A 25,336-nucleotide genomic window follows, 5' to 3' on the forward strand; every position below is an offset into this window, starting at 1 on the left:
AGCAAGTGACGAGGCGGGCAGCCGGGTCCAGCGCTCCTGGGGCCTGGAGATCGTGTCCTCCAGAGAGACCTGAAGTCACCCCCGCCGTGCGCCACAGCCGCCAGAACGCCCCAGGTTCTCGTGGCCCTTCAGCAAGAAAAGAACGGAAGCGCATCTGGGACACAGGATAGGGCCTCAGAATTTTTTGTTTTTAAGCCATAAAATGTCCCTTTAAAATAGTAGGTGGAAGAGCCAGCGAGAGCCCCGTAAAAAGGAATCTTCCGCTGGCACGGCCCCCCGGCTGTAACCTGGGGTTCGGAGGACTCGTCCGTGTCCCGGGTCCCTCTGCAGCAAACATCCCCACACCCACTGCAGCCCCGGCGCGGTGCACAGAGCGCGCAAGCCCCTCCCGCACCAGCGGCGCACAGGATCACGGGGCTGGGGCGGGGCCATGCGGGGCGGGGCCCCTGGTGACGTGAGGGCGGGGACGGGCGGGGGCGGGGTGCGGCGGGAGCGTGGGGCGGGGGCCTATGCGCGGGGCAGGGACCCGGGTAGCCCGGCGGGGACGCGGGGCCCTGGGCCTTTGCACTGCGCGGGCGGATTCTACGCACACCCGCTGGTCCCCGCGCCCTGCGCCGGCGGCCTCACCATGTTCACCTTTGTGGTTCGCGACGAGAACAGCAGCGTCTACGCCGAGGTCTCCCGGCTGCTGGTTGCCTCTGGCCACTGGAAGAGGCTGCGGCGGGACAACCCCAGGTTCAACCTGATGCTAGGAGAGCGGAACCGGCTGCCCTTCGGGAGACTGGGTGAGCTCCCCCGTTCCGGCCCCTGCCCTCCACGGCCCGTTGGAACCAGCGCTTTTGTTTTAAGGCCACAGATCTCCTCCGCGCCGCCCCTCCCCAGAAAAACACAGATCTCTAAAGGTCTTAACGCTTCACATCTCCGGAATCTCGGATTCAGGCCCGAGTCACGGCGCTGCCACCCCGACAATGGCTTGTCCTGCAGCATGAGGGGCGTTGACCGCATGCTCCCCATGCCCCCGGCCACGCGCCCCCATCCCGGGGCCCGACGCGCCCCCATGCCCAGGCTCCACGCCCCTGCACTGCGGGGCTGACTCCCCCATCCCCGGGCCGACGCCCCCATGGGGCAAGTCTGCTGCAGAGACGGGTGACATCCTGCTGGAGGCTCGCACCCGGCCTGATGTGGGCGCGGGAGGGGCACTTGTGTGAAAAGCCTGAGGACTCAGCTCCTTGAGAGCTCAGATAAACGGCCAGTGCATGTGGGAAAGGCTCTGGATACCCAACGCAGGAGCTTTAGAAGGCAGCCCCGGGAAGGGGGTGGGGGTGTCTGTTTTCAGGTGTTCCTTAGCCTCACGGAAGAACGTGGGGTCACTATGGGGCTTTGAGTGCAGAGTTTAGGAACGCGGGTTCGCGCTCTGCCCGGTTTCGTTCCCCAGGTGGAGCAGGCTTGGCAGTACCCGGCACACACTGCCTCCTGGCGGGGAGGGACGGACCACCCGCGCTCCTCTTCGGGTGACGTAATCCAGAAGTGCTGCAGATGCTCCAACTCCTCCCGCACTGGCTGAGTGCAGCCTCGCGGCCCCTCCTCACTGCCTGGGGAGCCATGTTCCCTAACACAATCTCCGCGGAGTGGGGGCCAAAGACCCAGAGGGGGAAACGATAACGAGGAAAAGCTATCACTGCCTTGGACAGCAGCCACACCGAGCAGTGTTCTGAGTCCAGGGAAGGACACAGTTTCTAGAAATAGGTGTGGTCAGAAGTGGGGAGGGTGAAGGGGCAGAGACTGGAGACAGGCCTTTTGGAACCGACTGGCTGCAATGAGCTTACACAGAGCTTTGGGTGGGGGCAGTGCAATCGTGATGGTTTGGAGACTTTGGGTGTGACCTCGAAGCCTTACTGAAACTTTTTCTTTGGAACGCTGGGTACCATGGACAACTTTCATTCTTATACTGGTTTATGGTGTGTGATGGGGATTCCTTGGAAGGGCTCGTTCCAACCCAGAAATCTTGGAATGTGGGGAATGTGCATGGAGATCCCCTTTTGTTAACTGTCTCCCCAAGAAGCTTTCAGCAAAGGGAACACCTGCCCTCAAAGCAGAAGAAAATGTGCTGGCAGTTGGGAACGGGTCTTTCCTCCTGGCTCTGTGCACTTCTGTGCCTGACTGACTTCGTGCCTCTTTGCCCTGGGCAGTGCCCAGCGAGAAAAGCTCAGCTGGAATCCTAATATTAAGAATAGACAGGTGACTCTACCGGGGCTGGAGTGGGGCGCATGGCTCAGGCCCCAGGAGAAGGAATAGAAGCCACCCAGAGGGCCCAGATCCTACCCAGGCCCCACAAAGGCAGCAGATTTGTGTTTGTGGGAGAGGAAAGGGCACCCCACAAGCAAAATGGGTTTTTTTTGCCTGAACTATGGGGATCTTTTCCTTTTGCTGAAAGTGCACGACATGGGCCCCAAGGAGAAATGAGGTAGAGGCTTGGGTTGCTGGGGCCCCTGGGAGAAGGTAGGTACAGGTGGGAGCCTGGAATCCGGTGGGAGCCCAGTGGTGCCTGAAACTTTTTGTTGGATGCTGTTTTCTGATCCGTTATTCTTACCTCTGGCAACTTCAACTCAGACTCCCTTTGCTTGGTTTCACTTTTGTTCTTATTGCTGGAAATGCAATGCATTTTGTTAGGATTTGAAACAAAAGTAGAGGTTTTTGTTTTATTTGTATCCCTTCCACTCTAATTTCATGGAGGAGAGATACGCAATAAGGTCTATTGAAAATGAGTGTTCCTGTGGACTGAGGCACAGCAGCAAGTCCTCAGCCTTCAGGGTTTATAGACGCGGCCTCTCCGCGGCCTTCCTTCACCTTCTGGCACCTCCCTTGGTGCCTCCCTTGGAAGTCCACAGAGGCAGACATGCTGGAGAAGAGGAGACGCAGTTCTCTGGCCTCCCTGAGGGATGTAGGGAGCAAGGTGAGGGAGGTAAGGAGCGAGGTCAGGAGTGGGATGGCTGGAGTCCTTCCTGTACAGAGGTGACACATAAGTCCCTGTGTGTTAAGCCAAGGAGGGGTGCGATGGGGACCCAGAGAGGTGAAATAGAAAGTGCCCCTCCACTCTAAGAAGAAAAAACAATGGCAGCAGTGGGCTCAGTATGACATTATCATACCCGCTATGGGGCTACTATGTGCGGATAGAATAACCGCGAGTCCTGAAAGGGAGAGACAGGTGGGTGTGACACAGCTGTTCCCTCCAGTGCACAGGGTGCTGACCCATCCTGGTACCCTCCTTGACCCCCCCTTTCCTTCACAGGTCACGAGCCTGGGCTGCTGCAGTTGGTGAATTACTACCGGGGGGCTGACAAACTGTGCCGCAAAGCCTCTCTGGTGAAGTAAGTGTTCCTTAACACCTGTTCTTGAGTTCTCACACAAATGGTGTTAATTTTCACTATGAAACACTTCAGGAAAAATGTGGGTTATTTTTTGAAAGGGCAAATGTACTTTCACTTAGAAGCCAACACATGCCCGTTGTGGAGGCTTCTCTAAGTTGCTTTGATTGCAGTCTGAACTCTAGCGCTTTATGAAGCCTCCAGAGGCTCCCAAAGGCAGGGCCAAGGGGTGCATTTCCTGTGTCAGTGATGTATTGGGGGGCGGGGTTCCTTATTCCGGGATGTGTCAGCCATTGGCTGCAGGGTGTTCTGGAGTCTGGTGTTCTGGGCAGGGCTGGTCCCTGGAGAAGGGGTGTGTATGAGCCCTTGGCAGCCACTGTCACAGCACCCGGGGTCCCCTCGGAAAGGACACCTGGCAGAGCATAACAGTATCTGCTACACTGCCCCTCTCTGCAAAGTTGGGTTGTGAGAACAGTGTGCTACGGTAACTGAGGTCCACGACCAGTGGCACGGGTTGCAGCCCCCGTTCTTGTGATTTGCTTAGGCAAGTATCGTCATCCCTCTAAGCCCCACCACATCCCTCAGATGGTTGTGAGGACCGAATAAGGTGATGTGAGTGAAGTGTGGGACTCTGTGCCTCAGTTTCCTTCTCTGTGAAATGGGGATAATAATGGTAACTGCGTCTGGGTTGCTGTGAGGATTCTGAGTTAATTCATGTCAAGGCTTTGAATAACGCCTGCCTGGTAGTTCACACAGAGTAAGTGAGAGCTCTTGTTATTACTGGCCATCACTGACTGCTATTGTCAGTGCAATAGGGAAGTTGGCTATGGCCCCTGAGTCAGAGCTGTAGCAGGTCCCTGGTGTCCTTTCCATGGTGACTAGTGACCATGGGTGTGCAGCCAAACAGATCATTAGATGACCCTGGAAGACAGCTCAGTGCCCCTGCCCTTTCTCCACTCACATTTCTTTCTGGGCTCTAGACTTATGAAGTGGGGTGTTTATAGGACTATGTCTACTTTTTGTCCAACTCACTGGCCCCAGTAGCTTTGTATCCATTTCTCCCCATGCAGGTTTTCATGAGTCGCCAGCTACACCTCAGGGAGGGCGAGGCATCTGAGGTCTTCCTGTTACACATTTCTTACGTGTTTAGATGAAAAAGAGTCTTTTGCCAGGACTAGGAGCAGACATAGGACATGGTCCAGATTGTTCATTTAGAAAAATCTGTAGAATGTTTATTCAATCTTTTTTCTAGTATGATTTTTTTCTCTAAAGATAAAGGTAGAATTATAAAAGTAGGAACAGAGGATGCTGTAACAATACTGTGTTCTACATATTTGCATATTTAGCAGCTATAATGAGGTGGAGTGACTAAGGGCTGCAGTCATGACCAGGCCTGAGGCGGTGTCTAGTCTCTGGGACCTTGGACACCGCCATTCTGACTCCCAGTGTCCCACCTGGGAAGTGGGGACAGTGGTGATTACGCCTGCTCTTTGCCCCTGGGTGGCATGTGACATAGTCTGTAACGGCTTGACTTATGCATGCTGGGCTTGTTCTCATCCTCACAAGTGTCCTTCATTCTCTCAGGTGTCCTGCCAGGGACTGTGGTAATTCCAGGAGGTGATGGTTCCCTTTCTCATTTTGTCTCTGTCCTATAATTTTGTATGGCTCAAAAGGACTCTGGAGAGTTAAAAATGCCACCTTAAATGGCAGCTCACAAAGGGCATCTAGAATGCCAGGGCCAGAGCAGTTAGTGATAAGACAGGATGATTTGAATCTGTACTCGGGACCCATGTACTCACTGTGACGGGGGCGACACTCAGAGGGTGCTGCACAGCAGGTATCTTCCTGCTGTCACTTCAGCAAGTGTCAGAAGTTCTTGGAGGCCAGACTGAGGGCTGTTATTCCAGCTTTGGTTGGAGGCTCTTTTCTTCTTGTGAGCGTTTCTCCCTTATAGATGTGAACAAACCTCCATTTGTAATTCCTTTCCAAATGGGCTTTGAGGAAATGGCACAGATGCAAAGGACTTCCTGTCGAAACTGGTCTTGGTTTTGTACAGGAAATGAGGGCCTCCAAGTGAAGGTCATTCTGCCGGCCAACGCTGTCCAGCAGAAGTGGAATGCTAGCCCCACGTGTGACTTTAAGTTCCCCAGTAGTCACATGAAAATTAATACAAACAGGTGCAGTTTATTTTAATAATACGTTTCATTTAACCAAGGAATCAAAATATCATTTTGACATGCAATTAATATAAAAACAACTAATGATACATTTTAAATTATTTTTTTCATTCTGAGTCTTCAAAATCTGGTGTGTATTTTACATTTATAGCACATCTTAATGCACACACTAGACTTTCATTGCAAACCCTTGCTCTATATTTAGATTTCATCAACATTTATGGTCAAAAAAGTAGATTCATATACCCAAATTGTTCCTACATATGTAAAAGTTTTTCAACAACCTAAACAGTGAAAAAGCATTTTCCTTTAATATCCACATGGTTCATTTTATTAAAAGAATTTACTTTGAAGCAAAAGCATATCATTTCCAAAACTATGTCCAAGTTAAGTAAATTCACCAACTCTTGTGTCAACCCAGTAGCACTAATATCGAATTCAAAAGAGTATTGAAGAAATTGAAAAGAAACCATAAAATATCAGTGTCAACCAAGTTTTCTTCAAATTTTCCCTTCGTTTTTACAGCCAATTTGCTGTCTGTTACAATTAAAATCTTCTGCATATTAAGTCATGTTATAAAAATATGTAAAATCATTATCATTGGCTTGTATTATAAAGTTGGACCATAAATTCTCATACCTGTCTGGTAGGTCCCTTCTTTAGAGCTTTAAAATTAGCTTGTTCATGGCAGTGTCGATACAAGTGAGAAAATGTAAATCACACTGCCATTTTAATCTTTGATTGTTGAATGAAATAATGAATTATTAGATGAAAATAATGATTTGTCAAGCAGTCCCTTGATTTCAAGGAAACGTGGAGTTAACTGTACATTAAATCTTGGTAAAACCCTTCCTTCCATCTGACTATCCTAAGCAAAGAACACAGCATCATTAAATTCCTTGTCTTCTGTTCCTTGCAACAGTTCTGTCAAATGCAAATCATTGTAGCATTTGCAAGTATAGGCAAATACTAAGCCATTTTAACAACTGTATCCATGCCACTTTCTATAGAATGGGCCTTAGCAAACTGAGTGTAAATGTTTCCAGTGTGTATCAGACAGTAGGATGAAGCAATAAAGGAAACATCTTTAAAATCCCAGTAAGTCTAAATTTTAACCCAACCTAGCTGCAGTACCATCTGTCATGACAGACACTGATTTTTCACATGTAGGTGAAATTCTTCTGTGACAAATGTAAAGGTCTAAAACGTATCTACACAGCGAGTTTGATGTTTTTAAGGCTGCAATTTGACAATTTTTTTTATATATTTGGAAATCCTTTGAGACAAACATCCCCAAAGTACTAATTGGCAGCATCTCATGTCACAACTCATCTAAAGAAAAATATTTATTAGATTTCAAAATTTGACTCAATCTTTAACATTGTGGGAACTGTTTTATACTCTATGGGCAATTGTTTAACTAAAGTGACTTAACGAAAGATTGTTCACTTTTTGTAAAATACTTTTTTTAGTCTTTTCCTCAAACTAATTTATTTTGCCACATTTCCATCTAAAATGGTTTTCTTTTTTGTGTAAGAATCCAAGCCATTTTATAGCTGACCAAAGTTACAAGCATAGAGTCTATTATAAATGTAAATTTTTTGGTTGAATGTTTAATTTGGATTTCAGCCACTAATATCATTGATTCTTTTTTGACTGTTGAAAGGCAAATGGGTATCAAAGTCTAGTGCTTTTTTTCCCCTTCCTATTCTGGTTGAAGTTCTAGCTCCTGCATCCCGATTCAATTCTGCATCAGTAGTATGCCTTTGTTTTAAATTTTAAAGTGTGTCCATACTTATTTAACTAGAAACATAATTATACTTCACTTTAGTTACTAATTATGTCTTAATTCGTGTTCTATGCGTAATAAACATTATAATGTCTCAGTGCATGGAAAAAAACACCCATGGACTGAATCAATCTATTGTCCCTGAGTAACAGTGATGTATTGACGTGTAACACTCGAAACAATACATGTGCCTGACACGCACTCTGAGACATAACAAAAATGTCTCAGGTCACGCAGTAGTTTGAATGGAATGTCATGCTACCAAGGCAGCAAAGTTGTGCTGAATGGGAAAATATTTTACAATGCTTCCGTTTCAAAAATTAAAACTAAACTAAATTTAAAATTCACTTCCTGAGTCACGTTGGCCACATTTCAGGGGCTCAGAAGCCACATTGGCTGTTGGCCACCCTGTCGGACCGCACTGATAGCGTTGAACATGCTTGAATTAGAAATGGTTTTTTGTTTGTTCCTTTGCGTTCAAGTAACACAAATTCTGTTGTCTTTAACGTTGTGATAACTTTAGTTTAAATCCCAATTCAAAATTTCTTTTCATTATTTCTGCCATTTGCTCACAGACTGGGTTTAGCAGATGGCTCTGAACCCCGGGCTGCATATGAGCAGTTCTGTAGAAGAGGGAGCCTGGGTGGGGAGGCCGGTGGGCGTCTCCCTCGCTGACTCTGATTCCCGGCACTGAGGATCAGAGCACAGGTACGACTTGGACCTGGCGACTTGCGTCCTGCCTGTGTGGTGTCGGGAAATGTACTGCTCTGTGACCCAGGGCCTGACCTAGCAATGTGATGCTGCCGTGGGGGTCTGACGCGGAAGCAGAGGTGGTGGGAAGCCCTTCAGAAGCCTGCTGTTTAAGTGGCTTGCCCAGGCCTGACATTATCTTCCATCGTGTCGTGTTATTTTGGGGGCAGGAGGTATGACTGCTGGAATCCTACGTCCTGTTAGAAAGATTCCTCCTTTATTCTGTCTCTGGAGTCAGGCTCAGCTAAAAGCTAGAAATGAAGAATTAAGTCTTTAGAAAGCTCAGATTCCTGAGTCATAGCTTTTCCTCTCCAGAGACATGGGCCAAGGCCATCTTTTTCTAGTGACCCAAACAATTTCCTCAATCCCCACTTGGTTTTCTCAGTATGGGCCTAGCTAGCTCACCCATGGCATACTTGTTAAGAGGTGTTGGCCCAGGACGATTTCAAGTTATGTTTCCTTGGAGATGCATTCTCAAAAGAGCTCAGGTTCTGGACATCAGGCCCCTTTTGAGCCAGCTGACACCTGCCTTGGAGGCTGCATGTACAGCTGTGTGTCCCGGAAAGGGCATTACAGGTGGGCCCGGGGAGGGAGAAGGAGCACCCAGCCCCCGGTCACACGCCGCCTCCTGGACGAGCTCTGGGGAGACCTGGCTTTTCTCGATAGAGTGACAGTACTAAGGAGGGAGCCTGACCCTGTGCCCATGTCCTGTGCCAGGCTAATCAAGACAAGCCCAGAACTGGCCGAGTCCTGTACGTGGTTCCCAGAGTCCTACGTGATCTACCCCACCAACCTGAAGACCCCAGCTGCTCCTGCACAGAATGGGACCCATCTGCCCATCTGTAACTCAAGGACAGATGAGAGGGAATTCTTCCTGGCATCTTACAACAAAAAGAAGGAGGATGGAGAGGGCAACGTTTGGATTGCAAAGTCATCTGCTGGGGCCAAAGGTGAGTTGGCATTCCTGCCCCCTTGTCCTGTCCCTGTCATCGGCTAGATTTTAATGATGTGTTTAAATGGGTGACTCTCTTACTTGCATCCTCTAGGGTAGCTAGCACGTCTGGGTGCATTGTCTTGAATATTTACCTCCATACCGATGTCTGCGCCTCTAGCCAATGTCTTTCCCTGTAAGCTCCGCACCCAGCTGCAGGCATTTGAAACTCACACGTCTGGCAGAGAACGCTTCACTTCCCTCCCACTCTACCCCCTCACCGCCCGCCTGTCAGTCTTCCCACTTTTCTCTCGGAGCCCAAACCCAGCATCTATCATGACTGTTCTTTTCTTTACTATCTATACCCGATGCATCAGCTCTACCTGCAAAGCATATTCTGAATTACACTTTTTCTTGCCATCTCCACTTGAGTCAAAGCTACTGTTCTCGCCAGTCCTCCTCTCAGACATAATGGTGTTAGCATGAGCTCCCAACCGAGCCCTGCTGGCAGCCTGCACATTTCACGTGTGCCTGTCGTGGAGGGTGTCATACGGGGTCTCAGCTCCTGCACCCCATACAAGAACGCAGGACATGGTGAGGCCAAAAAGGAACACCCACGGAGCCATAGGTAGGGGACTCATACCACTATATCTCGCTGGCAGCATCGGTTTCTCTGCAATCCGCAATCTACAATCTGCCCTTGCTAGCCCCCATTTGCTGCTAGCATAGCCACGGTAGTTATATTAGTGGCCAATGGCTCACTGGTTACAGCTGACGGCCAACTAGCCACAGCTGATGGTCATCCAATCACAGTTGATGGCCATTTACTACCCGAGTGAGCACCTTTCCATGTGAGGCCGAGAGCCTGGAAACTGCACTCCTGGCTCTGTCCCCACAGTGCCCGTCTCTGATCACAGCTCATTCTTGGCCTTCCTCGGCCCGTAGCTGCTTGCCTGGTGTCCTGCAAACCGTCACACCTGTGTGTACCTGGACGCATTTCATGGGTCATTTTCTGAGTCTCTCAGCTCACTTGTTGCCTTGTTGGAGAAGGCCTTCTGACCCCATCACCTGGAACCTCCTGAAACTGGGGGACTTGAAATCTTGCCACGAGCCAGGTACCTCACTGACTTCTCTCTCCCCTCTTGTGACCTCTTCTCAAATACTGTCCCCTAGCTTGGTTCTAATAATAAATGGGGGACTTGGAAGAGGAAATAGATATCCACAGTATTCCAGATTCCTCCTGTGGATTTGGGTGGAGTCAGGACGGCCATTGTAAGGACACCTTCTGCCTCGGAGCCTTGACTGGCATGAGACTCAGGAATAAGATAGGGATTGTAATGCAGGGACTCAGCTCCCCGCACAAGAACGCAGGATATGGTGAAGCCAAAAGGGAACACCAACGGAGCCATAGATAGGGGAGGCATACTACTATATCGTGGGGACAGAGCCAGGAGTGCAGTTTCCAGGCTCTCGGCCTCACGTGGAAAGGTGCTGGCTCAGGTAGTAAATGGCCATCAACTGTGATTGGATGACCATCAGCTGTGGCTAGTTGGCCGTCAGCTGTAACCAGTGAGCCATTGGCCCCTAATATAACTGCCGTGGCTACGTCAGCAGCGAATGGTGGCTGGCAAGCAGTGGATTGCAGTTAGCATGGCGGATTGCAGTAAGTAAGTGAGGTTGGTTGGCAGAGAAGCAGAAGGCTGCGGATCGTGTGAATGCTGCTTCCTGTGTTTCCAACCCAGCCTCCACCATATAGCAGTATGAATCTCTCATCCATGGCTCCGTGGATGTTCCTTTTTGGCCTCACCATATCCTGCATTCTTATATGGGGAGCGGGACCAGAGACCCTGCATGACATATATTCTCGCTGGTGGCTGGGTTGGAGACACAGGAAGCAGGATCCACACAATCCGCAATCCACCGTCTGCTTCTCTGCCAACCCACCAAACCCTTGCTAACTGCAATCCGTGCTTGCTAGCTCAGCCAAGGCAGTTATATCAGAATGGCTAACTGGTTACAGCTGATGGCCAACTAGTTACAGCTGATGGCCAGCACCTTTCCACGTGAGACCGAGAGCCTGGAAACTGCTCTCTGGGACTCTGTCCCCACAGGGCCCTTGGCAGAAGGGCCTGTCAAGTCTGGCAGTGATCCCACCTGGGTGGTCCGTGGACACTTACCACGACAAAACACAATGATGTCAGCAGCAAAGAGAGGGAAAGAGAATAACATGCCAAGCAACTAAGCCATTTTGCTTTGGGAGTCAAGGATAAATGGTATTCATGTATGCTGCTTGGAAACCACAGATGAAACCAATAGGCTGAATGAATGGCTTTTATTCTTGTTAAACAAATGTTCAGTATCCACTGCATGACAGGTATAGTTGGTCCAACCTTGAAACTACATGCACTATCGAGCCTGTTCAGCCTTCACCTCTCACCTGGAGCACTGCTCCCTGTCCTCATGTTCTGGACCATTCTGTAGAGTCTTCACACAGCAGACATCCTGTTAAAGCACAGTCAGGCCATGTCACACTGGTGCTCAGTGCTGTGGACAGCACCTGGCACGCAGCAAAGGTCAGTATAGGTATTGAGTGAGTGAGTGAATGAATGAATGACTAAGAGAAGTAATGATATGAGGTGAATGAGACAGACAGGATGTCTTGCTGTCATGGCCCCATAGTCTAGTCAGAAAAAAGGCATCCACTTTGTACTTCTTCAACCCTTCCCCTTTCCACCCACCCCTTGCCCCCCTCCTGTCTGGCACTGAGATTGTAGTGATGGTTGCTTGACTAGACTAAAACCATTGAAGTGCACACTTTCCATGGGTGAATTTTATGGTATGCAAAATGCATTGTGGTGAAGCTGTTTAAAAGGCTATGGTATCATTTACTTAATGTCGACGGACACTTTGGAGCCGATTTTTCTGTTATAAAGCTGCAGGATACCCACTGCTCCATTTGCATTTGTGCCCTAACCTCCCAGGTGTTTCCATAAGATAGTGTTAGAAGTAGGCGCAGGCAGTGCAAGTGCATGTCCTTATCGTGGTAGCCAGTGGGAGGGTGGTGGCATTTATCCAGGGTACCTGGACATTTTGAGTGTCTGTAAAATGGAATTTTGTGGTTGGAGCCTGCCAAGATATTGTTTGCAACCCTACATGGAGAAAGGGTTGAATGACCCTGGTGCTTTGGGAGCAGGGGAGGGCTGGGAAGGAAGAATGGCCAGCCAACCAGCGTCCTGTGGGCGCTTCCCTCTGGCTGTGCGCAGAGCAATTTCTCAGGAGGAGCTGCAACAACTTCCGTTTCCGGTTTGATTTCCTCTAGGGGAAGGCATTCTCATCTCCTCGGAGGCCACGGAACTTCTGGACTTCATAGACCGCCAAGGCCAGGTTCATGTGATCCAGAAGTACCTAGAGCGCCCTCTGCTGCTGGAGCCAGGCCATCGCAAGTTCGACATTCGGTGAGCTCTTAGCCAGGCTCACTAGCCTGGAGCATTGCATGGTGACCAAGTGTTCAATATGTGACCAAAAGTGAGCGCAGCTGAGTGCAACTGAACTTCTGTGCTGAATTCCGTTTTTCTTTCTAGAAAATGTTACTAAGATTATGGGTTTTCTTTATATTCTCTTCAACGAAAATGACTTCTTGTGGGTCCAATGAGAAGGGTATAAAATATATGGGGTTTGCTTGTGGAAGAAGCCAAGAGATACCCATGGGACACCCAATTCAGACACAACAGATCATCTGACCCTGACAAATAATATGTCCTGACATTATTATCTGTGTCCCTTCTTTTGAGGATTTTATGAACACACCTCAGATTTTTGGATTTTAACGTTCTGAGCAGGAGGTCTGGCAAGGGGTTGTGCGTCGCTTTCTAACACTGAGCAGCCCTCAGCCCAGCCTGCCCGTGACCTTGCTGTCAGCTCCCCAGAGGACAGTCTGTTTCCTTCATGCTGACTTGCTGCCCTGTGACGTCAAATCGGCTTCCGAGTGAACAGCGCTCCTTCCAAAGTTACTAACCGGGCAGGCATGGCACACGGAGCTGCCATAGGCTGATCCTAAAAACCAGCCCATCACCTCTCTTCGAAATGCTGTATCTTTTTCATGTATCTCCTTGCCATCAGTTTGCCCATTACAAAGACAATCATTGTCTTAACTAATTGCCATGCCTTGCCTCGTCTAATTTTTAAAATGCACCTCCTTACCTCCTTCCTCTACTTCCCACCAAAAACAGTCAAGGTGTGGGATGATGTGTGTGATGTGAAGAAACTTTGGGAGACCTGAGTAAAAGTGTTTTCCTTCACTTGCAGGAGCTGGGTCTTGCTGGATCACCAGTATAACATCTACCTCTATCGTGAGGGTGTGCTGCGGACTGCATCAGAATCGTATCATGCCGATAATTTCCAAGACAAAACCTGCCACTTGACCAATCACTGCATTCAAAAGGAACACTCAAAGAACTATGGAAAATACGAAGAAGGGAACGAAATGTTCTTTGAAGAGTTCAGTCAGTACCTGACGGCTGCTTTGAACATCACACTGGAGAATACTATCTTACTACAAATCAAACATATCATAAGGTAACTGAATTCTATCTTTTTTGCTTACATGTATCTTGAAGAACCTTTGGGAGTTTCTGCCTTTCTGGGAATTTTTCCATTTAAGTTGTCAAGTTTAAGGACAATAATTATTTGTTGTATTCTTTTATTATCCTTTTAATATCTATAGTATCTGTAATGATGTCTTTGTTTTCATTCCTTATACTGGTAATTTATATCTTCTCTCCATTTTTCTTGGACAGGTTGGCTAGAGGTTTATCAATTTTATTAATCTATTTAAAAAGTCAGCTTTTGGCTTTATTGATTTTCTCTATTGTTTTTGATTTCTTAATTTATGCTCTTTATTATTCCCTTCTGCTTTTTTTTGGGGGGGTGTTAATTTGTTCTTTTTCTAGTTTCCTTGTGAAAGGTTACATCATTGATTTGAGAGACTTTAATTTTTTAAAAATTCAAGCATTTAGTGCTATCAATTTCCCTCTAAGTATTCATTACTGTGTTTCCCAGAAAATAAGACCTAGCCGGACAATCAGCTCTAATGCGTCTTTTGGAGCAAAAATTAATCTAAGACCTGGTATTATATTATAGTATAATTTAGATTAATTTTTGCTCCAAAAGACGCATTAGAGCTGGTTGTCCGGCTAGGTCTTATTTTTGGGGAAACATGGTAGCTGCACCCGATTTTACTATGTTGTGTTTTCATTTTCATTTTATTATTTTCTACCTTCCCTTGTGTGTTCGTTCATATTTGACTCATGTCTTATTAGAAATTTTTACTTAATATCTAAATATTTGGGGATTTTCCAGACATCTTTCTGTTACTGATTTCTACTTTATTTCCATTATGGCCAGAGAACATAGTTTGTATGGTTTCGTGTCTTTAAAATATGTTAATGTTTGTTTCATGGCCAGAATATGGTCCATCTTAGTGAATGTTCCACACACACTAAGAATAATGTTTTCTGTGCTCTAGTGGGGCAGGTTCTATAAATGTGAATTATGTGAAAGCGGTTGCTGGTGCTGTTCAAGTCTTTTATATCCTTGCTGATTTTCAGATCTATTTGTTCATTATAGAGAGGAAACACATCAAAGTCTCCAAGTATGATTATGGATTTGTCTGTGTCTCCTTTTAGTTTCATCAGGTTTTGTTTCATATATTTGGAAGATCTGTTGTTAAGTGTAAATACATTTAGAATTGTTATCTCTTTTGAGGGTAACAACATTATGTAATTTCTGCCTTTATCTCTGGTAATATTTCTTATTTTGAAGTCAATTTTGCCTGATACCAATATAGCCAGCTTTCTTTTGATTAGTAGAGTATCTCTTTCCATCTATTCTGTTCTGTTCTGTTCTGTTCTGTTCTATTCAATTCTAAAGTGGGTCCTGGTAGACAACATAGAGTTGGGTTTGGTTTTGTTTTCTTTTGAATCCAATATGATTGATGATCTCTGTCTTTTAATTGGTATTTATACCATTTAGTGTAATTATTGGTTTGATTGGATTTATAGCTACCATTTTATTATTTGGTCTGTTTGTTCCCTCTATTTTTTGTTTTTGTTAGCTTTTCATTTCTCTGACTACTTTTGAATTATTTGAATTATTTTAGAGTGACATTTTAATTTTCCTGTTGAGTATTTGGCTATATCTATCTAGATATCTATGTCTGTCTATCTCTATCTCTATTGTCTGTCTGCCTATCTATCTATCTATCTATCTATCTATCTATCTATCTCTATATTTATCATCTGTCTGCCTATCTATCTCTGTATTTGTCTATCTAGCTCTATATTTGTCTATCTCTATATCTATCTGCCTGCCTATCTCTCTCTCTCTCTCTCTCTCCCTCTATATATATGTACATATATATATCATAGATACTATCTCTCTATATATATATTTATTATAGATATAGATAGATAGATAGATATAGATATAGCTCATTTATCTGCTTATCTATTTACATTTTAGTGGTAACTCTAGAGATTACAATTTATGTACCGAATATTTCACAGCTTTCTTAGAGTTAATAATTTACTACTTCAAATAAAATGCAGAAACCTTATAACCTTATAGTTCATTTGACACTCTCCCTCTGTTATAGTTGTAGTGTCTATTACAGTCACATACATTGAACTCTCCACCACATGTTATAATTATCGCTGTCATATATATATATATGTACATGTATATGTGTATATATGTATATATATATGTATATGTATATGTGTATATATGTATATGTATATGTGTATATATGTATATATATGTATATGTATATGTGTATGTATGTATATATACGTATATATATACATACATATATATACACACACACACACACATATATATATATATACACACACACACATATTGGGTTTGTTTTAAATACAAGAGCAAACTGCATGCCATGTACAAGAAACCCCTTGCCGTTTAAATATAAAAGGAGGAAAATATTCTTTTGTTTACCTACAGATTTGCTATTAGTTTTGCTCTTCATTCAGTCCTGAAGCTCCAGGTCCCTCTCTGGTATCATTTCCCGTCAGACTTTAGCGTTTCTTTTAGGGCAGTTCTGCTGTGATGAGTCCTCTTAATTTTCCATCATCTGAGAATGTCTTTATTTCACCTTATTCCTGAAAGGTGTTTTCACTGCACTTACACAAGCATATTGTCAAGCAAAAATTAAAAAAAATAAAAAGCAAGCTGTATATTAAATACAGATTGATTCCATTCATATAAATTGAAAAACAAGTAAAACTTAGTATTATAATACATTACTTAGAGGAAGGTACTGGATGGTAAAAATAGAGAGAAGCAAAGGAGTAATAAACAGGAAATTCAAAATAGTGGCTCTCTCTCGGGAAGCAGGAGGGACCCACGCGGGGCCTGGACTGTGGGCACGTGCATGGTCACTAATGCTCCACGTATTTTAAATTCACAAGACATTATTTTTATTATTATGTGCAGTTAATATTCATGTAGAGTTTCCCACACATTTTAACCCTTCATGTTGCTTCTCTTTCTGTCCCGCATATTCTTGCTTTTGTCTAGGATCATTTTCCTTATGCTTAAAAAACTCATGTTTAGTGCTGCTTTAAAAAAGTGAGGTCTGCTGGTGATGAATTAGCTCTGTTTTTGTTTATCTGATAATATATTTATTATGTCTTCATTTTAAAATGATATTTGCTCTGGAAACAGATTTCTAGATCAGCATTTAGTTTTTTTGGCACTTTGAAGGTGGCTTACCGTTATCTCTGGCTTCTGTCTTTTCTGTTGAGATGTCAGCTGAAATCTTAGTATTGCTTTTAATGAGTCTGTCCTCTGTTTTTAAGATTCATTAAATAATAGATGTTCATGGCAAAAAAAAAAAAAAAGGAAAAAAAGACAGATAAAACCCAATAATACTGAAGGATAAAGAATGAAAGTACACTGTGCTCTAGTATGTAAAGGAAAAACTAACAGCCAGAACAACCAGATCAAAACTAAATAGTATTTTTAAATATTTTTTCTTAATTATAATGTTGTAATTAAAACAAAAGTTAAGGGTATTCTCTCATAGCATAGAAATAGGACTTAGAAAAACGTGTGGTGTGTGGCTGGCCAGTGCAGGTTAAAGATGAATGGGAAGAAAAATTCTTATTCCTATTGGGTCTTCAATGGCTAACTGTCCAAAATTATTTTTAAAGGCTTAAGCATATCTATAGAAATATTTTCCTTTTCGGGAAAAAAAAAGAAGGGAGCAAGACCCTGGCCCCACATTCACAGAGGCCACAGGTCTCTACAGTCAAGAGTCAAAACCTACATGCTAGAGTTAGTCATGTGGAAGCCAGTTCCCCACACTTTTTCCTTTTAACTATACAGTTGAGTACAGGGATGGGTACCCCTGGTGATCTTAGAGTCATTATAACATATTCTATTACTAAGGTATTGCCCCAACATTAGGTCGGGAAAATCAGAAAGACCTTCATAAAATAGAGATGGCACAGGTATTGTGAGACAGCCATATTAGACAACAGTGATTTATTAGTCATAGTTCCATTATCTTACCCCTGACTTTATGGAAAAAGAAATCAAAGCTTGGCTTGGAGAGGTTAAAACAATGACCAATATTCTGGCTGCGGCAGCCTGACCTCTGATCTCATATATGTTTGAGATTCACTTTCAACTTCTTTCTGTGTTTTCAATTTTTCCGGGGTTTTTTTCCCCCAATGTTTTCAAACAGTAGTTGATGTTAATACTATTCTATTTCAACATTTAGTTTCAATACATGTAGTTCTCCAGTCTTTTAATTAGTAACAATTTGGCATCCAAACTAGGTCTAGCAAAAGAAATGAATGAGGCCAACATTCTTTGTGTCAATTCTGCTCTTCGCCAAATAGTGGTCCCTTTCTTTTCTATGGAGACAACACATGCAGATGTTTTATTGTCACAAACACATGTGGCAGCAGCCCTCCTGTGGGAGTAGGCCACCTTTACAGGAGTCACGGTGACAATGCTGAGCTTGGAAAGCAGCCTGTGCTTGTGCAAACATATGTGGTTGCCGTCTTCTAACAAGTCGCCTGATAAGTAGCATCGTCTTGAATAATCTATTGGTAACTTGGTCAAGCCGATTTGTGAGCACACGTGATGTACCGTCACCAGCCCATCTCCCGGGTCCCTTCTCCCTCTGCCTGCAGGAGCTGCCTCTCGAGTGTGGAGCCTGCCATCAGCACACGACACCTCCCTTACCACAGCTTCCAGCTGTTTGGCTTCGACTTCATGGTGGACGAGGAACTGAAGGTCTGGCTCATCGAGGTCAACGGCGCCCCCGCTTGTGCTCAGTAAGCCTGACACCACTGGGTTGTGAGAGGGCAAGTTGGTTCCGCAATGGAATTGCCAGTGTTGGCAAGGTGGTGCGTTCCCGTAACCCTTGACTGCTGTCAGGGTGGGTGTGACAAAATAGGAGCCCCTGGGGAGGACCCCGCCCGCAAGGGCTTTGCTGAGGCCTTTCCTTTCCCAATGTCCCGTGAGTTGAGCCGTTAGTCTGTGCTCAGGTGGCTGGTAGTTGTGAGAGTTTCAAACAAAGCCAGTAATTGCCAGAGGGGACCCTCTTGTGTGACAGGGTGAGTGAGCAGGGCCCTGGAGTTGGGGGCACAGTGATGACCCGGGCAGGCAGTGGAGCTGGAGCTGGGATGTGAGAAGAGAGTGACATCTTCGCAGAGGGTAGGAGACGGCCTTCAGGAAGGGGACAGTGTCCAGCAGGCCCTGCTTGGTGCCAGGCTTTGTGGGATAGCACAGGTGAGCAGACGCTGCCGCCCAGGGGAGCTTCTGTTCCTCCTGGGAGATGCCTGGCTGCAGTGTGGGGTCATGGAGTAAGGGACAACGAAGGGGACAGTTGGGTCCGATTGCACCATGGAAGGCCTTACATGTGAGGGAAGCTCACTAGGACTTGACCCTCAAAGGCTATTGGCTCTGAGATCCACTTTCATCGTGTCCGCCATGCACATCCTGGAGAAACTGAGGTCACCTCCCAAAGGAGTAGGAGGAGGTCACGTAAAGGTGAGTGTCCTCAAGGAAGCCCACTGGGGGAGGAGACAGACACTGCCCAATTAATCACTATGAATCATACTGTGGTACAAGTCTGCGACAGAAAAGGAACCGATTCTTTCTTTTAGGGGCATGATTTTGAATGGAGAGGGCTTCTGGGGTGGGGTGGGGCTTACCGTGACGTGGCCCGGGAAGCCACGAGGCACCCAGGCCACACTGAGAGGCACGAGGCACGAGTCCGGTTCTTGTACTGAAGGATGTGAACTTTCAAATGCTTTCTTATTTGTGTCCTAAAGGAGGGATGGGCTGAGGGCTGATAGGTGTGGTGACATGACATGGTGGAAGACCTGTGTTTCCTCATGAGCCACAGTCCCCCACGTGTTGTGCAGTGTTAGCGTGTGGCTGTTTTGTCGCAGATGATGAGCAGGATGTCAGAGGCACAGGACTACCTGTGTACAGTGACCCTCCACAGCACGAGTGCTTCAGATATGAGCTGACTTGCCCGTGTCACAGCTGCATCCTCTCCTTGGCCCGAGCCTGCCCTTGGGAAGCGCCTTCCCAAGTGTTTCAAGATGAGCCTCATGAAGCACTGAACAGCGTATTTGACAGTGTGGCTCCTGGGGACGTGCCGAGTCCAAAGTTTTGTCCCCATCACTGCCTTCCAGGCCTCCTGTCACTGTCCCTTACAAGTGGGAGGCTGAGTGATTTAGCCACACCAAACTGTTGACAGGGGGACTTAATTCGTTGGACAGAAGGACGGGGCTGTGGAATTGGGGGTGGGGGACAACTGTCCAGCCGGGAGATGGAGGTCTGCTGGCAGGCGGCACTTCCTAAGACGGATAACGCAGGCGTGGCTTTTCATGCTTTCCTCCCAGAGGGCCTTACACGACATGGGGACTTAGAAGCACCAGCCTCGGGACTGGGGGTGGGGGAGAAGGTCCCCTTTCTGTGATGGGGCGCAGACTGGACAGCAGGGCAGTAAAGGCCTCTGTTCCTGTAGGTCAGGGTGCCTGCCCTGGGCCCCGGGCCTGGAGTCCAGCGTGTCTTCAGCCAGTCAGGTGGGTGAGCGTGTCTGGCCTGAGCGTCGTCGCACATGTGGGTTTTCTCTCTGTACCACATGCCTCTGGTTTTCCCATTAGTCGGTCCTGAGGTTGCAGGCTTGGGCCTCGTGAGCTACCCACACAATGGGCAGAAACCTATAGGGAATAGTGGCCAAGGGAGCTGGAGGGCCCCTTGCTGCTCTGAAGACATGGGTGGGAGGTTTTCCTCCTTAGCTTTTCTGCTTTGGTGCTTCCAGGGCCTCTAGAGTCCACACTCCTGGCCATGGCCTGGCTCCTGCCTTGTCTGCAGCCTGCCCTGCACTGATCACGTCCCCAGCCCACCTCCTTTCTGTCCCCCTTCCCTCCCTCGTTGTCCTTGTGTCTGTCTCCCCTCTTTTCTGCCATCCTCCATTCTTGCTCCGACTTCATTCATTCCCCAGGTCTCAGCTTAGCTGTCACTCCTGGGGCATCACTCCTACAGTCCCTTCAACCACACGGAGCAGGAGCTTTCTGTGGAGAGGGCTGCCACTGCATGTGTCCCCTCCCCAGACAGCAGCAGGGCTCTTATCTTGCAATAGCCTGTCCACCGTGCAGCTCACGGCAAACTTTGTCCGCCTGTTGGGCCTTCCAGAAACACGTGTTACTTCATCACCCGCAGTGCCCCAAGTATCTGGATGGATGGTGGGAGCCAGCTGTGAGCTGTGTAAATGTGATTGTGATGTGGGAAAAGCTCTGGTTTTTCCGCTCCCGCTTGGGTGAACTTGTTCAATGGAGTGTTTCCAAACATGTTTCAGGAAGCTCTACGCAGAACTGTGCCAGGGGATCGTGGACGTGGCCATCTCCAGCGTCTTCCCGCCCCCAGATGCCGAGCAGCAGCAGAGCCAGCCGACTGCCTTCGTCAGGCTGTGACAGAGGGCCGAGTGCGGGGTCCTGCTCCAGGGGAAGCCAAACGAGAAAGAGGCAGCAGGCAAAGATGCGATGGAAGAGAAAGCATGACAGCGGAGGTGACTCCCCAGAGCCCCCGCTCAGGGCCCCCGAGGGGAGAACTAAATGCTCCTCTCAGGGGAAGACACTGGGATTTGGTTGTTTTATGCTCTCATCATTTAAAGAATCGAGCTTCCGTCCTAAGGCAGCCGTGGGAGCCATGCCGCTCCTCCCCGGGGACTGTTGGACCTTTGGTGTCCCCACCTGCTGCAGCCTTCGTGCCTTAGCTCTGTGCCCACCGCCACCTTCTGTCTGCATGGGGATTGGATGCTACCGTGTTGCGGAGTTGCCGGTGTGACCCTGCCTGTCCCCCCATGACACTCTGGACTGGCTTGCGCCAGCAGCCCTAGGTTTCGTGGCCTCGTGGGGCAGGGCCTTCTCCTGTCTCCATTCCTGAGCCTTTGGGCCAGTCCCGTCAGGTTGGTGTGGGCCAGGCACCAACACAGCAAACGCTGCTCTCTGCATGTTTTAAAAACCAAGCAGCACGTTGGCCACAGCCCGTTAGCATCAAATTAGCATGAGAGAGAAAACATGTCTTGCTTTACTCAGTAGTGGGTGCCCTTGGGATATGATGCTTTCAGTCACCTTAGTTGTAACCAGAATCCACAGCACTATTGCAGAGTTGCCTGTATTCACGATTTTCGTTTTCACTTTTGTGAAAACCTCTCTCGGGGTCAGAAAGTAGAATTCCTGGCCCCGGGGTGGCACCACCCCAGGACAGGGATTCCCTGCCACTCACTCTCCGTGCTCGCCACGTATCTCTGCTGAGGTTGGAGGGGCAGGTTCTGTTCTAGCGAGCGGCCTCTATCCCAGGGAAAGGCTCTCCCCAGACAGAAAAGTTGGGGTTCCAGAGCTCCACACAGCCTCTCATGGGCCAACAGAAGTGTCCCGTTTGGTATGATTTCCACTCCCCAGCTTGAGTAGTATGCTGCAGACTTTTCAGGAGGCCACGTCACCAGTAGTGGGAAGGACAGGTACCACGTGTTGGCTGAGCTGGGTGAGCGTGCCCTCCCCAGGCAGTGTGGGCGTCAGAGCAGACCCCGGGACCAGGCACCTCAGCACTAGAACGTGGTGCATGTGCCCTTCCTGCATACGTGTGCTTATTATTCATGCTACTTACATGAAAAGGTAGTCCTGTACTTGGGGAAATGTTTTTAAAAGGAGAAGGAAAAACAACAGCTCCTCAAATATGAGGGGAAGTGGGAGCTTACAGTGAAAATGGAATGATAAAAATATAATAGATGCAGCAATCGGTGTAGCATGTGAAAGTGTGACAGCAGGGTGATGGGGACAAAGGCCCAGCTAGTTGACTCACGTGGAGATTTGCAATTACAAAACCAAGTCCTGGTTTTTACCCAGAGTCTAGATCACAAAGTTTGCGTGCAGAGCAGAATGGAACAGTCAGTGGTAAAAGTCACTCCTGAAGGCCCAGCGAGCTGCCAGGTTGGCGTTTGGGGATGTGTACGTAGGTCATGGCCAGGTGCACACCCCCTTAGAGAGTGTGGAGTATTGGGTCCTTGGGATGTCTGCGTGGGCTGGGAATGGGGACAGTGTGGAGGTTTTTATAGTGCTGTGACACGTGAATGCAGGTATGTCATGATCTTTGGGACCTAATCTACAGGGACACTCGAGAGTTCTCCAGCTGCTAAGCAACAGAGCTAAGAGTTCAGAGATGTTAGAAAGTCTATGGGTCTTGATGGATTTTCTAAGCCTGAATCAATAGCATATATGTGAGGGAAGTGAGGCTCCAGTAGGAAGTGACGCTTCATTCATTCCTCACGTGGTTTCCAATAAGTATTTATTTTATGAGTTTATTTCCATTCGGGGGTGCTTGGCTCAGAACTGTTCCATACTCTCGTGTCCTTGTACCGATGGTCCTGCCTGGCTGCCCAGTCAGTCCTCCTGCATATGTCCGTGTTCGTGTCGCCAGTTGCTGGGAGGAGGTATTCCTCACTGGAGATGCCCCTCCAGTCTTGGCTCTATCCTTGGCCACTCAGTGGCAGACAGGCCGTAACCTCTGTGCCTTTGCTTCTTGTCTCACGGGAGGGATCACTGCCTGACCCAGGACTACCTCACAGGCTGTAGCGAGCACAGGGAGGTTAGGAAGACTCAAGGATCGTCAGCACCAAGGGGCCCCGTGCTGTGTGCTGGGAGCACTTGGGACGCGTCTCGCAGTGCTGGTGTCCACAGTCCCCCTCCCCCACCCTGACAATTAACTGGAACCTCAGGCATCAGTGTGCATAGAGGTGCCTAGAACCATTTGAGAAGGGAGGACAAACACATTACTATTACCCTGGGAGAATCAAATAAGGCCTAGGGCTTTTGGAAGGACAGGCTTCTCTTTAAGAATGACCAGATATTGACACAGGTACTTATACGACTAGAAAGTGCCGTCTAAGCAGTTTCTCTCTTTGCTTCATGTCAAACAGCCTTCGTCTACTTACAGTCTGGGAAGCCTTGGCAACAAGTGTGAACAGACGGGGGGCTTATAAGTCTGCTAACTACATGTTAAGGTTACTACTTACTGAGAGAAAAGCCCCTTTCCTCACACTAACTCCTATGGGGATTACAAACTCCACTCTGTCCAGAACATTCAAGTGCCTCAGTGCCTGATGCAGTGGAGCAGGTGCTGGCATACTGACCAGCCGACACGATGTCCCCCTCGCGCCCTGGACAGCTGTCATTGACGTGGGAGACGTGGTCGTGCTGGGACGGTCCAGGATGCACAGAGCCACAGCACAGTGAAGCCACAGAGTGTATTTCATGAGCAGTTGTGGTTGTGTCAAGCAGAGTGGACCCAACCCTCTTGCGGGTGTGGTGGGGACTCCAATAGAGAAGTCAGGCACCAGGGTGGCCCCCACAGCATGTTCTGCTATAAAGGAATCAGTGGTACCCTTGGCTCTGATCCTGGACACAAGCTCTACCTAGGAAGACATGACTTATGAAAAAAGGCGATCTTATGAATGTTTAAAATGCCTGGGGCATTAAAGTAATAATATTTCAAGTGTTTTTGTCCCCTAAGGTCTCATAGTCTTATTGTGGGTGTTGACTGTCCTAGGACTCACTGGTGGTTTGAATCCATGATTCTGTTACCCAGCGACAGGCAGACTTTCTGTAAAGGGCCAGACAGTAAATATTCTAGACTTTATAAGCCATGTGGGGTCTCTGTTGCAGTTTCTTCTTTGTCTCTTCCCCAACTCTTAGAAAATATACAAAACATCCTTAGCACATAGGCCATACAAAAACAGGCCAGAGGTGGCCGTCACTGGCTGAACCCGGCATGCCATTCAATACATAAGTCAACAGATTGTCCCTCCTAACTGAGACTTCCATAGGAAGTTTTGAAAAGTTTCAACATTCCTAAGAATATGGAAGGACACACACATGTGTAGGGCTGTGTGTGTGCCTTTAGCTTTCATCTCTGACCAGGTGGATCTGCACAAGCAGGAAGTGAAGACTAAGACAGAGCTGTAAAACACCTTCCTGAGCATGAGGGCATGCCCAACGAGCGCACATGGCCCCTTGGCAAATATTGGGAGAATTACTGGCTCCAGGCATTTAAGGAAATCTGTTCAATCATTAGTTAATCACTAAGCTAACTTAGCAGAGACTTCAGTGGCCACACACAAGAAAGAATACAAGCTTTAGTTTAGCAAAGTCACTAAAAAAAACAAAGAGCTACAACAATTAACCCTGGACAGGGGAGAACATCTGGTTTCCAAAGTTGCCTGATTATATTATTAAAATTTTCCAATTTTCAACACAAATCATGGGACATGCAAAGAAAAAAGAAAGTAAGCCTCATAGAGGAAAGAGGCAGTCAATAGATATGGTGCCTAAGGAAACCCAGGCATTGGACTCATTACACAGACTTTAATTAAGTTATTTAAAATGTGTTTAAAGAACTAAATGAGACTGAGAACGATGTGTCATCAGCGGGAATAGCATTAAAGAGATAGAAATTGTATTTTAAATAGAACCAAGTACAATGATGCTGATGAAAAATTCCGTAGAGGTGTTCAAAAGCAAGTTAGAGCTGGCAAAAGAAGGCATCGGTGAATCTGAAGCCAACTGAGATTATCCAGTCTTAGGAACAGAAAGAAAAAACAATGAAGAAAAATGAACAGTGCTCCAGAGATCTACCTAGAGGTGTGGATGTATACCAGCGTATATACATACAGGAGCCCTAGGAGAGAGGGGAGGGGAAGAAACATTGGAAGAAAACTTTC

The 25,336-nt window shown here is 47.1% G+C and overlaps 1 protein-coding gene across 3 annotated transcripts; it reads left to right on the forward strand.

Moving 5' to 3' along the window:
• The first annotated feature begins 475 nt into the window (after window positions 1–475).
• On the forward strand, window positions 476–24,262 carry TTL (tubulin tyrosine ligase). 3 transcript variants are annotated; one of them, XM_088795956.1, is made up of 8 exons: window positions 476–785; window positions 3,290–3,368; window positions 8,799–9,031; window positions 9,930–10,127; window positions 12,332–12,467; window positions 13,318–13,587; window positions 18,234–18,377; window positions 18,659–18,872. In XM_088795956.1, the coding sequence occupies exons 1-8, from the start codon at window positions 629–631 to the stop codon at window positions 18,732–18,734; spliced, it is 1,293 nt and encodes a 430-aa protein (XP_088652082.1). In that variant the 5' UTR covers window positions 476–628; the 3' UTR covers window positions 18,735–18,872. The 3 variants fall into 3 exon arrangements, with proteins under 3 accessions (XP_088652082.1, XP_019569556.3, XP_019569557.3); XM_019713997.3 differs by lacking the exon at window positions 18,659–18,872 and adding an exon at window positions 20,918–24,262 and having other exon boundaries at window positions 477–785; XM_019713998.3 differs by lacking the exons at window positions 9,930–10,127; window positions 18,659–18,872 and adding an exon at window positions 20,918–24,262 and having other exon boundaries at window positions 479–785.
• The last annotated feature ends 1,074 nt before the right edge of the window (window positions 24,263–25,336 follow it).

The sequence above is a fragment of the Rhinolophus sinicus genome, chromosome 2, assembly GCF_057876585.1.
Source record: "Rhinolophus sinicus isolate RSI-liver-muscle chromosome 2, RSI-T2T, whole genome shotgun sequence".
NCBI lineage: Eukaryota > Metazoa > Chordata > Mammalia > Chiroptera > Rhinolophidae > Rhinolophus > Rhinolophus sinicus.